Raw genomic sequence first — 13,078 nt, 5'->3', positions numbered from 1 at the left:
CACCAACTGTGGGGGGTGACTTAGTCTTTTCAAGACTTCTAAAAAAGGGTGACTAATACCCTCGACATCTCATTGGTTGAGGTGCCCGAGACACAGCACAAACTTACCAACATTACAGGCCTCACCTTCATCAAAGATTGCACTGCCAGTCAATGAGGTCATATTGGACCCAGCAAAAATCCTATGGCAAACACCAGCTTCTATCGCCCCAACATCAGAAAGAGCTGACAGGAAGTAGTATGTCCCAGTGAAAGGGGCTGAATTTTTATTCATGTACCCAGCACCAAATTCTGTGGTCGTTGATGTAGCCAACAAAAGATGCAAGCAAATGCAATAAAAATCCACCCCCTACAACAAGGAGTGGAAGAAGCTTGACATTCTGGACAGAAAATAATATTCATCTGCCTCCCTCCTGATCAGGATAGCTAACTATGCGGCGCTGTTAGCAAAGTTTAACATATCACCATTTTCAGACCATGAAAAATTGTATTGAATGGCTACCTGACGATAGTAAGGCTTCCTTCCAGTCCAAAAGCTTCCTTATAGCTAAGACGGCACTGCAAGCATCCCTCAGCATAGCTTATACTGTAGCTACGTTGGTAGTCATGTGGTGTCTCTCCTGGCTGCACCTCTCAGGATTCCCTAGGGAGGTCCAGAACACTGTTGAGGATTGCCCCTTTGAAGGCCAAAAGCTTTTTTTCCATGACCACAGATGCCTTACTACATTCGCTCAAGGACTCATGAGCAACATTAAAGACCCTGGGCATGTATGTTCCCCAAACCAGGAAGAAACTAAATAGACAATTCACACCTCAGGGCAGAGCATCCTCATCGTACTCATCCCAGAGAAGCTATGATCTAAGGAGGAGACAGAGGCAACAGAAACATAGATAAACACAGGAACAACCTACCACATCCCAGTCCACCAACATCCGACAAACTTTTTGTAAAAAATTGGATTGATCAGCTAGTTTTTTTTTCTCTTGGTTTGTGCCTATTTCAGTGAGCAACCTTACCCCAGCCTATTCCAGAACTAGTTCTGTGTTTCTGTTCCATGCTGACTAGTACCCTTTTTCTTTCTGAATAATATCTATTATTAAGACAAAAGAATGAAATGCGGCTGTGTTTTGAAACTTGGAGCCGCTAGTGAAAGATTCTGATCTTTTTTCCTCTAACGTATGGTATCAAAAAATCTATTGGAGATGGTTTGTAATAATGTGAGAGAGCTGTTGAAGAAAGATTTGGTTTTTCTAGTTAGAATTACTGTCTATTGAATTCAATGTATTTACTTCTCTATGAAGGACCTGGACAGTGTTGGCCTTTTTCCAATATAATATTTGCTGTGGTTTCTCTACTGTCACCATCAGCCTCCAGTCCTAGAATCATAGAGCTCCCCCTGCTCTAGGCAGGCCCAATCCCAACTTAAATCAACCTAGCCAGGGCTTTGTCAAGCTGAGACTTAAAAACCTCTAGGGATGGAGATTCCACCACCTCCCTAGGTAACCCATTCCAGTGCTTCCCCACCCTCCTAGTGAAATAGTTTCTCCTAATATCCAACCTAGGCGTCTCCCACTGTAACTTGAGACCATTGCTCCTTGTTCTGCCATCCGTCACTACTGAGAACAGCCTCTCTCCATCCTCTTTGGAACCTCCCTTCAGGAAGTTGAAGGCTGCTATCAAATCCCCCCTCACTCTTCGCTTCTGCAGACTAAACAGACCCAACTCCCTCAGCCTCTCATAGGTCATATGCTCCAGCCCCCTAATCATTCTGGTTGCCCTCCACTGGACCCTCTCCAATGCGTCCACATCCTTTTTGTAGTGGGGGGCCCAGAACTGGACGCAATACTCCAGATGTGGCCTCACAAGAGCCGAATAAAGGGGAATAATGACATCTCTGGATCTGCTGGCAATGCTCTTCCTAATGCACCCTAATATGCCATTAGCCTTCTTGGCTACAAGGGCACCCTGTTGACTCATATCCAGCTTCTCATCCACTGTAACCCCCAGGTCCTTTTCTGTAGAACTACTACTTAGCTGGTTAGTCCCCAGCCTGTAACAATGCTTGGGATTCTTCTGTCCCAAGTTCAGGACTCTACACTTGTCGTTGTTGAACTTCATCAGATTTCTTGTGGCCCAATCCTCCAATTTGTCTAAGTCACTCTGGACCCTATCTCTGCCCTCAAGCGTATCTACCTCTCCCCCTAGCTTAGTGTCATCTGCAAACTTGCTGAGGGTGCAATCCATCCCCTCATCCAGGTCATTAATAAAGATATTGAACAAAACCAGTCCTAGACCCGAACCTTGGGGCACTCCGCTAGAAACCGACCGCCATCTTGACATCGAGCCGTTGATCACTACCCGTTGGGCTCGACCGTCTAACCAGCTTTCTATCCATTTCACAGTCCATGTATCCAATCCATGTTCCCTTAACTTGCTGGGAAGAATATTGTGGGAGACCGAATCAAAAGCTTTGCTAAAGTCAAGGTATATCACATCCACTGACTTTCCCATGTCCACAGAGCCAGTTACCTAATCATAGAAGCTAATCAGATTGGTCAGGCACGACTTGCCCTTCGTGAATCCATGTTGACTATTCCTGATCACTTTCCCCTCTTCCAAGTGCTTCAAAATGGATTCCTTGAGGATGACTTTTCTGGGGACTGAGGTATGGCTGCCTGGTCTGTAGTTCCCTGGATTGTCCTCCTTCCCTTTTTTAAAGATGCTAGATTGGAATGAATGAAAACGCCACAGTGCCCTCAGACATAAATAGAATTCCTCCCTTCCTTACTCTACATGTTAATCCATCTAGAATGGTAATTAGAAACGTGTTTACAAGAAATTTAGTAGTAACCCAGTGTACCAAAACCAAGATAACTTTTAAGATCTCCAGAGATAAATACTGGGGAAGAAAACTATCAGATCCTCCCCTGGGATAGTGCTTGGGGTGTGTTATAGACCACCAGGATCCAATTTGGATATGGATAGAGACCTCTTTAATGTTTTTAATGAAGTAAATACTCATGGAAACTGTGTAATCATGGGAGATTTCAACTTTCCAGATATAGACTGGAGAACAAGTGCTAGTAATAGTAATAGGGCTCAGATTTTCCTAGATGTGATAGCTGATGAATTCCTTCATCAAGTAGTTGCTGAACCAACAAGGGGGGATGCTATTTTAGATTTGGTTTTGGTGAGTAGCGAGGACCTCATAGATGAAATGGTTGTAGGAGACAACCTTGGCTCGAGCGATCATGAGCTAATTCAGTTTAAATTAAATGGAAGGATAAACAAAAATAAATCTGAGACTAGGGTTTTTGATTTCAAAAGGGCTAACTTTAGTAAATTAAGGAAATTCGTTAGGGAAGTTGATTGGACTGAAGAAATTATGGCTCTTAAAGTGGAGGAGGCCTGGAATTATTTTAAGTTAAAGTTGCAGAAGCTGTCAGAAGCCTGTATCCCTAGAAAAGGGAAAAAAATTATAGGCAGGTGTGTTAGACCAAGCTGGATGAGCAAGCATCTCAGAGAGGTGATTAAGAAAAAGCAGAAAGCATATAAGGATTGGAAAATGGGAGGGATCAGTAAAGAAAGCTGACTTATTGAGGTTAGAGCATGTAGGGATAAAGTGAGAAAGGCTAAAAGTCAGGGGGTATGTCTACACTACCCTCCTAATTCGAAATAGGAGGGTAATGTAGTCATACCGCAATTGCAAATGAAGCCCGGGATTTGAATTTCCCGGGCTTCATTTGCATAAAGCCGGCCGGCGCCATTTTTAAATGCCGGCAGTTCGAACCCCGTGCCGCGCGGCTACACGCAGCACGGAGTAGCTAGTTCGGATTAGGCTTCCTAATCCGAACTAGCTGTACTCCTCGTGGAATGAGGAGTACAGCTAGTTCGGATTAGGAAGCCTAATCCGAACTAGCTACTCTGTGCCGCGTGTAGCCACACGGCACGGGGTTCGAACTGCCGGCATTTAAAAATGGCGCCGGCCGGCTTTATGCAAATGAAGCCCGGGAAATTCAAATCCCGGGCTTCATTTGCAATTGCGGTATGACTACATTACCCTCCTATTTCGAATTAGGAGGGTAGTGTAGACAAACCCAGGTAGAGTTGGACCTTGCAAAGGGAATTAAAACCAATAGTAAAAGGTTTTCTAGCCATATAAATAGGAAAAAAACAAAAAAAGAAGAAGTAGGACCACTAATTACTAAGGATGGAGTGGAGGTTAAGGATAATCTAGGAATGGCCCAATATTTGAACAAATACTTTGCTTCAGTCTTTAATGAGGCTAATGAAGATCTTCGGGATAATGGTAAGTTAACAAATGGGACTGAGGATAAGGAGGTAGATATTACCATATCTGAGGTGAAAGCCAAACTCGAACAGCTTAATGGGAGTAAATCGGGGGGCCCAGATGGTCTTCATCCAAGAATATTAAAGGAACTGGCACATGAACTTACAAGTCCATTAGCAAAAATTTTTAATAAATCTCTAAACTCAGGGGTTGTACCATTTGACTGGAGAATTGCTAATATAGTTCCAATTTTTAAGAAAGGGAAAAAAAGCGACCCGGGTAACTGTAGGCCTGTTAGTTTGACATCTGTAGTATGTAAGATCCTGGGAAAAATTTTGAAGGAGAAAGTAGTTAGAGACATTGAGGCTAATGGCAATTGGGACAAATTACAACATGGTTTTACAAAAGGTAGATCGTGCCAAACCAACCTGATCTCCTTTTTTGAGTAAGTAACAGATTTTTTAGATAAAGGAAATGCAGTGGATCTAATCTACCTCGACTTTAGTAAGGCATTTGATACAGTACCACATGGGGAATTATTGGTTTAATTGGAAAAGATAGGGATTAATATGAAAGTTGAGAGGTGGATAAGCAACTGGTTAAAGGGGAGACTACAACGGGTCATACTGAAAGGTGAACTGTCAGGTTGGAGGAAGGTTACTAGCGGAGTTCCTCAGGGATCAGTTTTGGGGCCAATTTTATTTAATCTTTTTATTGCTGATCTTGGCACCAAAAGTGGAAGTGTCCTAATAAAATTTGCGGATGACACAAAGTTGGGAGCTATTGCCAATTCAGAAAAGGATCGGGATATCATACAGAAAGATCTGGATGATCTTGGAAATTGGAGTGATAGCAATAGGATGAAATTTAATAGTGAGAAGTGTAAGGTTATGCATTTAGGGATTAATAACAAGAGTTTTAGTTATAAGCTGGGGACACATCAGTTGGAAGTAACGGAGGAGGAGAAGGACCTCGGAGTCCTGGTTGATTACAGAATGACTATGAGCCGCCATTGTGACATGGCCGTGAAAAAGGCTAATACGATCTTGGGATGTATTAGGCGAGGTATTTCCAGTAGGGATAAGGAGGTGTTAGTGCCATTATACAAGGCATTGGTGAGACCCCATTTGGAATACTGTGTGCAGTTCTGGTCTCCCATGTTTAAGAAGGATGAATTCAAACTGGAACAGGTACAAAGAAGGGCCACTAGGATGATCCGAGGAATGGAAAACCTGTCTTATGAAAGGAGACTCAAGGAGCTTGGCTTGTTTACCTTAACCAAAAGAAGGCTGAGGGGGGACATGATTGCACTGTTTAAATATATTAGAGGGATAAATACCAGGAAGGGAGAGGAATTATTTAAGTTTAATACCAATGTGGACACAAGAACAAATGGATATAAGCTGGCTAGTAGGAAGTTTAGACTTGAGATTAGATGAAGGTTTCTAACCATTAGAGGAGTGAGGTTCTGGAACGGCCTTCCAAGGGAAGTAGTGGGGCAAAAGATCTATCTGGTTTCAAGATTAAACTAGATGGGTTTATGAAGGGGATGGTTAATGAGATAACATGATCTTGGTAACTAATTGACCATTCATTATCAGTGGGAAATAGGTCAATGGAGGGATGATAGGAGTTACTACAGAGAACTTTCTGGGTGTTTGGCTGATGAGTCTTGCCCACATGCTCAGGGTTTAGCTGATCGCCATATTTGGGGTCGGGAAGGAATTTTCCTCCAGGGTAGATTGGCAGAGGCCCTGGAGGTTTTTCGCCTTCCTCTGTAGCATGGGGTACAGATCACAGCTGGAGGATTCTCTGCATCTTGGGGTCTTCAAAGTATTTGAAGGCTTCAATATCTGAGATATAGGTGAGAGGATTATTCTAGGAGGGGTGGGTGAGATTTTGTGGCCTGCACTGTGCAGGGGGTCAGACTAGATGATCATAATGGTCCCTTCTGACCTTAAAGTCTATGAGTCTATGAGTCTATGAAATATTAGTAATATTAGTTACAGAACAAGTGATGATGTTTGAATGAACTTCTGATAGTCCTAATTAAAAACTTGGCATATGCTGTTATCAAAACTTTCCAGTTGTTGGGATGTTGGTCAGCCAGCTATAAAGTGTCTAAGCAGCAAACAGTGCCTGCAGGTATTTGTTTAAATATTGGAGCTAATTTCTCAAGCTCTAAAGCAATGCACTTACTTCTGAATGAATTACATTGTATGGTTTATTAATCAGGCCTCCTTTGGAGCCAGTCTTTCAAAGTTTTTTGTCTTTAAAGGAGCATGTTTGTTCTGCCACCAATAGTGGAACAATAATGAAAGTGGTCACCAGATAATCTATTTACTCTATGCCAATTATTTTTAGCTGTGAATGAAAGCATACAGACACCACCACCTAGCATAGTGTAGGTCAGCAATGGGCACCCTAGGCTAGTGAGCTCCTTGATCTCAGTGGGTCGCAAGGTTGCTATAACCAATATGGTCTCCTGAGATAGGGTAGTTCTGCTAACTGTGTTTGTGTACCTAGAATTTGCAGGGTGTGCTGATAACATTGTGAGCCATTCACTCCCTCTGCATCCAAAGTACTGCTATATGCAGTGTGCAATCGGCATGCACCTCACTTCATGTGCCCTTGCTTTACATGCATGTCACCTTTAATAATAGCAGTAGGGAAAAAAGCCTACATGGAATGAAACCAGCAGAATCTGGCAACCCTGCACATGGCCAACGGTAAACAATGTTTACCCACCACTGGTGTCTTCTTAAACCCTTGTACTCCAAGTGGAGCATAGGTCATCTACACGTCTCCTCCACTTCACTCTGTCTTGAGACAAAACTTCTAGCTAACTCCAGGAGTACCCCGGTTGTTGTCCTTCAATCTCAGTAGATCTTCTCCACGTTGTCCGAGGTCTTCCTCTTTGACGTTTTCCTTGCTGGTTCCATGTGAGAGCTTGACAGACTATGCTGGATGATGGTTTTTCTGAGAGTGTGACCTAGCCATCCCCACTTTCGTCTCTTGATTTGATCGTCAAGTGATTTTTGTCCTGCTCTGTTCCAAAGCTCCTCATTTGTGACAAAGTCTTACCATTTGATGTGAAGGATGTACCTCAGGCATCTGTTTACAAAATACTATCAATAGCATCACACTAATCATGGTTTCATTATTCAATCTAGTTTCTCCTATAGGAGACTATTCTTACATACCAACACCTAAATGATGGAAATGTATTGGAATATAGCACACAATGTAATGAGAGAAATCAAAGCCAGATAAGTAAATTTTGTACAAATAAATCTGTAGCTAGGAGTGGAAACAATTGCAGAAATCTCAGTACTTTGTTCCTACTCTTAATGCATATTCACTTTGTATTAACAGGAATTCTGTGGGGGGGGGGGGGGGGGGGGGGCGGGTGCAGGTTGTTGGGTTGTGGTGGGTTTTTTTTTCCCCCCAACAATGATAGGTATTTGAACAGCTGGTCTAAGAAGAAAATCTAGTGAAGAATAGATTTTGTAATCTATATGGTGATCTTGAGTTAATAGAGTTAATTTTTTTCTAGGAAGCAGTACAGCTTGCATAGTAGTTCTGGACAGAACAAGTCATCGTTTACATACGGCAAACTTAGGAGATTCTGGTTTTTTACTAGTCAGAGGAGGAGAAATAGTACATCGGTCTGATGAACAGCAGCATTACTTCAACACTCCATTCCAGCTGTCAATAGCTCCACCAGAAGCAGAGGGAGTCGTCTTAAGTGATAGGTGAGATGGGGAATTAATCAGAAACATGGATCAAGAACTTGAGATTGTCTTCAAAGGATACATGCTTCTGGTCTTTATACTGAAACTTAGCATATGGGCTTTTAATAATAATTCTATTTGAAAGGTGAATCCCCTTCCCCACCAGCTTGTCTTCAACCTAGTCTAAATATTTCACAGACCTAAATTTACCATACACTGTAGGCTGTTGCCACGGCCTAATCCAGGGCTGGGCAAAATACGGTCTGTGGGCCAGATTTGGCCAGCCAAGCCACCAGATCCGGCCCGCGGATGCAGCTGGGAGCCTCAGGAAGACTCCCTGCTTGCCCCACCTGCCCCTGCATGCTGCTCAGAAAAGCAGCTGCCAGGCCATTTGTGTTTCACTGCTGTGAGCTGGGGAGAGGGTGGAGAGGCTTCATGTGCTGCCCCCAGCACAATCCCATCGGCCAGTTTCTAGCCAATGAGAGCTGCCTGTTTGAACAACAGGCAGCACACAAAGCACCTCTTCCTCACTCCTATTTGCAGATGTACGTGGCCCTTGCAGACTGTGCAGGTGCGGGCAGGCAGGGAGGCTGCCTGAGAAATGTGCTGGGCTGCTGGCTGGGAGTCACCCAGCTAAGTCTCCTGGCCAGAGCCTGCCTCTTGCACCCCAGCCCCTCCCTCCCCCCAAACCTCTGTCCCCCACTCCTGCCCCTACCCTCCATAAGCTGAACCCATACCCCCTCCCAGACCCTGCACCCCAGTCCCATGCCCCAGTTCACAACTGCGTACTTCACCCAAACTCCCTCCCATACCCCACACCCCTCCTGCACCTCAATCCCTTACGCCAAGTTCCCTTCTGCACCCGCACCTCTTCCATTAATATCATGAAGAGTGCAGCCCCTGCCCTTGACCACTTTCCAAATCTTGGAGTGCCCCAACCCCAATCAAAAATTATTGCCCACCCCGGCCTAATCTCTGCTCAGAGTAAGAGTGATCTGATTACATGCAGGTGATTCCTTTCTGTAAGGTTAGGTGCACACTGAGTATTAAGTGTTTCGATATCCTCAAGGGGACTTGCTTATTAACTTTTCTGATGAAAATACAAATATACCTCTTTCTGTACACACATGTCTCCACTTAAGGTCTAGGTCCTAGAAATGACTTCACCTGTCATGTGCTGCAATATCTGGACACAACAGGAGAATTAAGGTTGTAACCTTCATGATAAAATCCATTGCTTCTGTGGTTTAAGTTGAGCTCTTAACATTCTTGCAACACAAATAACTTTTAGCTGCTGCCTCTTTATTTGGCAGCATTTGTAGGAGCTTTAAATGCAAGTTAATATTTTGGCCTACTAATGAGTCAATATTTGGTGCATGATCTCTTTCTCTTTTTTTGAACTAAGTAAAAGTAATAGGATCAGGGGCAGTAGCATAAAATATTTTATGTCTTAAAGCTTTTTTGCTAAACGGTGAGCATTACTTGATGGAACTTATGTAAAGTACATATGATGCCATTATCTGGAAAAATACTGAAGCATATAAAAGTAGCTGCCAGGCATCTGGCTACAACATATCTGCAGTGAGATGAAAATTAAAGATGGACATAGTGCACTGTGTATTATAACCCTACTAGCTAGCAAGCAAAGCTGGCCTAATGTATAACACTTTTTTTCATTTGATTTAAGTCAAATATAGTGTGTTCAGGTTGTTGTATATTGGAATAGTGCCTTATCTTATTGCAAGTTGTCCTTCCTAACCCCCATGCATCGTTTGGGACTGATTAGGAATACACTAACATACATAGCCGGGCAGTGAGGTAGTGAATACTTGAGGAACAGAACAGGGAAGTGTGTGATTGCAGCTTGCATTTCAGTACAGCTAAGTTTCCAGCAGCACACTGTGTTCAGTCAAAATGATCAAAACTCCATTTTGGCAGAACATTGAGCTCAGAGATGGGAATGCTATAGCAGTGGTATAGCAAGGGTGTTATGTGCCTGGGGGCAAAGGCAAATTTTGCGCCGCCCCCCCCCCCCCCCCCCCCCATCATTTGTTACTTATGTATTTGATGTTTATTTCTAAGTCAGCAAAAATAAGAATGTACATTTCAAAAAAGAACCGCCCCCAGCTGGATCCCCCCCTTGCCTGTTCTGCCGCCATGTGGGGCTCCCTCCGGCGCATGGGGCTGTTCTGCTTCCAGCCAGACTGACGTGCCCGCTGGCCAATTGGCGGCTGCGGTTTCTTGGAGGGGTGAGCTACAGGCGAAGACCCAGCCGCTGTGGCCCAATGGGGGTTGTAGTCGCAGATGAGGCCTGTGCGCCAGCTGCATTCTGCACCTGCTCAGCCTGAACCCCCGCCCTGTGAGCCCACCCGCATGGGGGGGTTCGCACTCATTTTCGATTTCCTGCAGGTGTGGAAGCAGCTGGCGCCCGCGGGGTCCTAGTGCCGTCCTTCCCTCCACTGTCTGGCTGTCAACATAACTTTTGGCGGCTAAATTGGCGCCCCCCCCGCTGCATGGCGCCCGGGGGCAACTGTCCCCCCCCCCCCTTGCTACGCCACTGTGCTATAGAAGTATACCCTAGCCAATAGAAACTAGTAATTTCAAAGCAGAGGACATGACTTCAAAGCAATATGTATTTCAGAGATGATTATTCATTAGTTTAGAAAAATGACACCTCACTAGTGAAATCTAAAAGTGCAAGGTATGTCTCCTTGTCTAATGTCTGTCTGCTTTTGGGCTGTTTTTGTAATAGAATAAAGGAAATGCTTTTTCTTGACTGGTTTGGTGGTATTTTTATTTAAACATTGTACAAGTTAAATTTCTTAAGTCAAAGATTATAGACTCATTAAAGTGCTCTTTTTTTAAAAAAATAAATAAATAAATCCTGAATATAGAAAGTGACAGAGCTGTGTCCAGGGAATGCAGTATGAATCCCAAGTCCTTGTTCTGAGGTTGTAGACTCCAAATGGGGCAAAGTTTGGGCTTTATGATTTTTTAATACCAAAAAAGTTATTTTGAGGATGTTTGGGAGTAGTGCCAACTACTGTATAGTTTTAATTGTAGGAAAGTATACAAAGAGTGAAGAGAGGAAAGCTGTCATAGGAGTTTGAAATCCTTGCACTTTAAAAATCCACTCTTTATTGCACAATAACTGTAAATAGTTCTATTTCTTGAGTGAGATCTAGGTATCTTCAAAAGTACAGTCCATTGGGCGAAAAGATAAAAGTAGCACAAAAAGAGTTGTCAGAATAACATTCTTGGAAATTAGAAAAACAAAGACTGAGTCACCATGGAATAAGGAAAGTGTGAGATGAATCAGTTTTAAAATGCCCACACTTCCACTCTGACTCATGGTTGTATCAGTTCACTAAGTCTCTTGCACTCTTACCCTTAATTACCTTTGCAATTAATGTTATGTCTACATTGCAGAGTTTTTTCCGGAAAAAACGGCCGTTTTTTCCAGTAAAAATACACTTACGTCCACACTGCAATTGTGTTCTTTCAACACAAAGTCGGAAGAATGCAGGGGGTTTTCCGACCGTGGTAAACCTCTTTCTACAACAAAGAAGCCTTTTTCTGAAAGAGCTATTTTGGAAAAAGGGGTGTGTGGACGGGGAAGAGGGTTTTTTTCCCGAAAGAAGAGTCCTCCAGGAAAAAGCACAGGTGCCCTGGCGGCCACTCCATCCATAGTAATCACAACTTAAATGCGAGATAGATAGCGTCCACATTGATTGGATGCTTTCAAAAAAGATTGCTTTTTTCAATGCGCTTTTGCTGTGTGGACGCTCTCTTTCGAAAGAAGTTTTTCTGGAAGATCTCTTCCGGAAAAGCGTCTTCCGAAAGAAGCCTGCAGTCTAGACGTAGCCTAAACGTGAGAATAAATATTAGTATCTTTCTTCTATCGACTAAGCTTAATGTTAAATTGGTTCTATCCGGGGAAAGAGTCAAGTGATCTAAAAGTCTAGTTTGAAATACTAACCTTTCTGAAACTGCAAGTTCAAATTACAGCCCTGCATCCTTCTAGTAATGGTATGCTATGTCGTTTTTATCCTAAAATCTCCCAGGAAGATCTTGTCTATACCAAAATAAATACTTCCTTCTCTATATTATATACCACTGAACCATCCGGCTACTGCCCATTGTTAGTGATGATGTACCCAGATATCTGAAATACTTTGGGATCCTTCACAATAAAAGGTGCTTCATTATCCAGTAAGCAGGCTTGCCATTTCAATGGTAAATTACCCTTTTAGTTATAGCCCGTTCTACATATTTAAGTGGGAGTGAGAAGAAAACCTCAACAAACTGCAGTACTTCCTAATGGTTACAACAAAGACATATTTACAAAATATATTAAACTGAAGAATTGTCCTAATCAGGCATTTTCAGTGCAATTCTATGGTGTGGTGTTTCTGATGCTCCCTGTTTGTGATCATACTTCTGTTATTCTGGCTGTATTTTTCCAGAAAATAATTTAATAACACCAGTGATTTGCGAAACCTATTCATGCTGTAGTTGAACAAGGTTTGGTACCATTAGCATAAGCTAGTGTCCATTTCTTTGACATGGTGGTGTTATCTTCACAGCCCGGATGCTGCTGACAGTACTACTTTTGATGTTCAGCTAGGAGACATTATTCTGACAGCAACAGATGGACTTTTTGACAACATGCCTGACTATATGATTCTGCAGGAACTAAAAAAGCTGAAGGTAACTGAAAATGAAGTGTGTGCAGTTGAATTTCATTCCCGTAACTCATCTGTAATACGAATAATAGGCAAAAATTACTTTCTCTTAAATGATCCAAGAGCAGCTTTTGTATGTAACTATCGAATGAGTACTCTATTGTATTAAACAACTTTATCTTGGGTGACATAATTGTTGAGCTTGAAAATACAATATAATTCAGCTCTAAAAGAAGAAAATGTGGTATACAAATTAGTATCCGCCTGTCTGAGCGTCTTTGAGGAAGCTATTTTTTCCTTACTAACTTTTCAGTATCATTTCATATTTTGGTTTCAAGAGAGGCTTGTCTGCTGATTATCTCTCTATC

General features: G+C 42.8%; 1 protein-coding gene across 5 annotated transcripts in view; it reads left to right on the top strand.

The window, feature by feature from the left end:
* LOC112544843 (protein phosphatase PTC7 homolog) overlaps positions 1-13,078 on the top strand; it is a 95,442-nt gene that overhangs the window by 43,611 nt on the left and 38,753 nt on the right. For 3 of the 5 annotated variants that reach the window (XR_012898731.1, XM_075914699.1, XM_075914697.1), the window contains exons 3-4: positions 7,848-8,046; positions 12,612-12,735. Coding sequence is in view for 4 of the 5 variants with exons in the window: in XM_075914699.1 (XP_075770814.1) it covers positions 7,848-8,046; positions 12,612-12,735 (323 nt within the window). In the remaining variant the exon portion in view is untranslated. The remainder of the gene's footprint in view (positions 1-7,847; positions 8,047-12,611; positions 12,736-13,078) is intronic. The other 2 variants (XM_075914700.1, XM_075914698.1) reach the window with 1 other exon arrangement.

Source organism: Pelodiscus sinensis, unplaced genomic scaffold (genome assembly GCF_049634645.1).
Source record: "Pelodiscus sinensis isolate JC-2024 unplaced genomic scaffold, ASM4963464v1 ctg92, whole genome shotgun sequence".
Lineage (NCBI taxonomy): Eukaryota > Metazoa > Chordata > Testudines > Trionychidae > Pelodiscus > Pelodiscus sinensis.
Note: the sequence above shows the minus strand (reverse complement) of the source record. Positions and strands in the feature narration are given on the sequence as shown.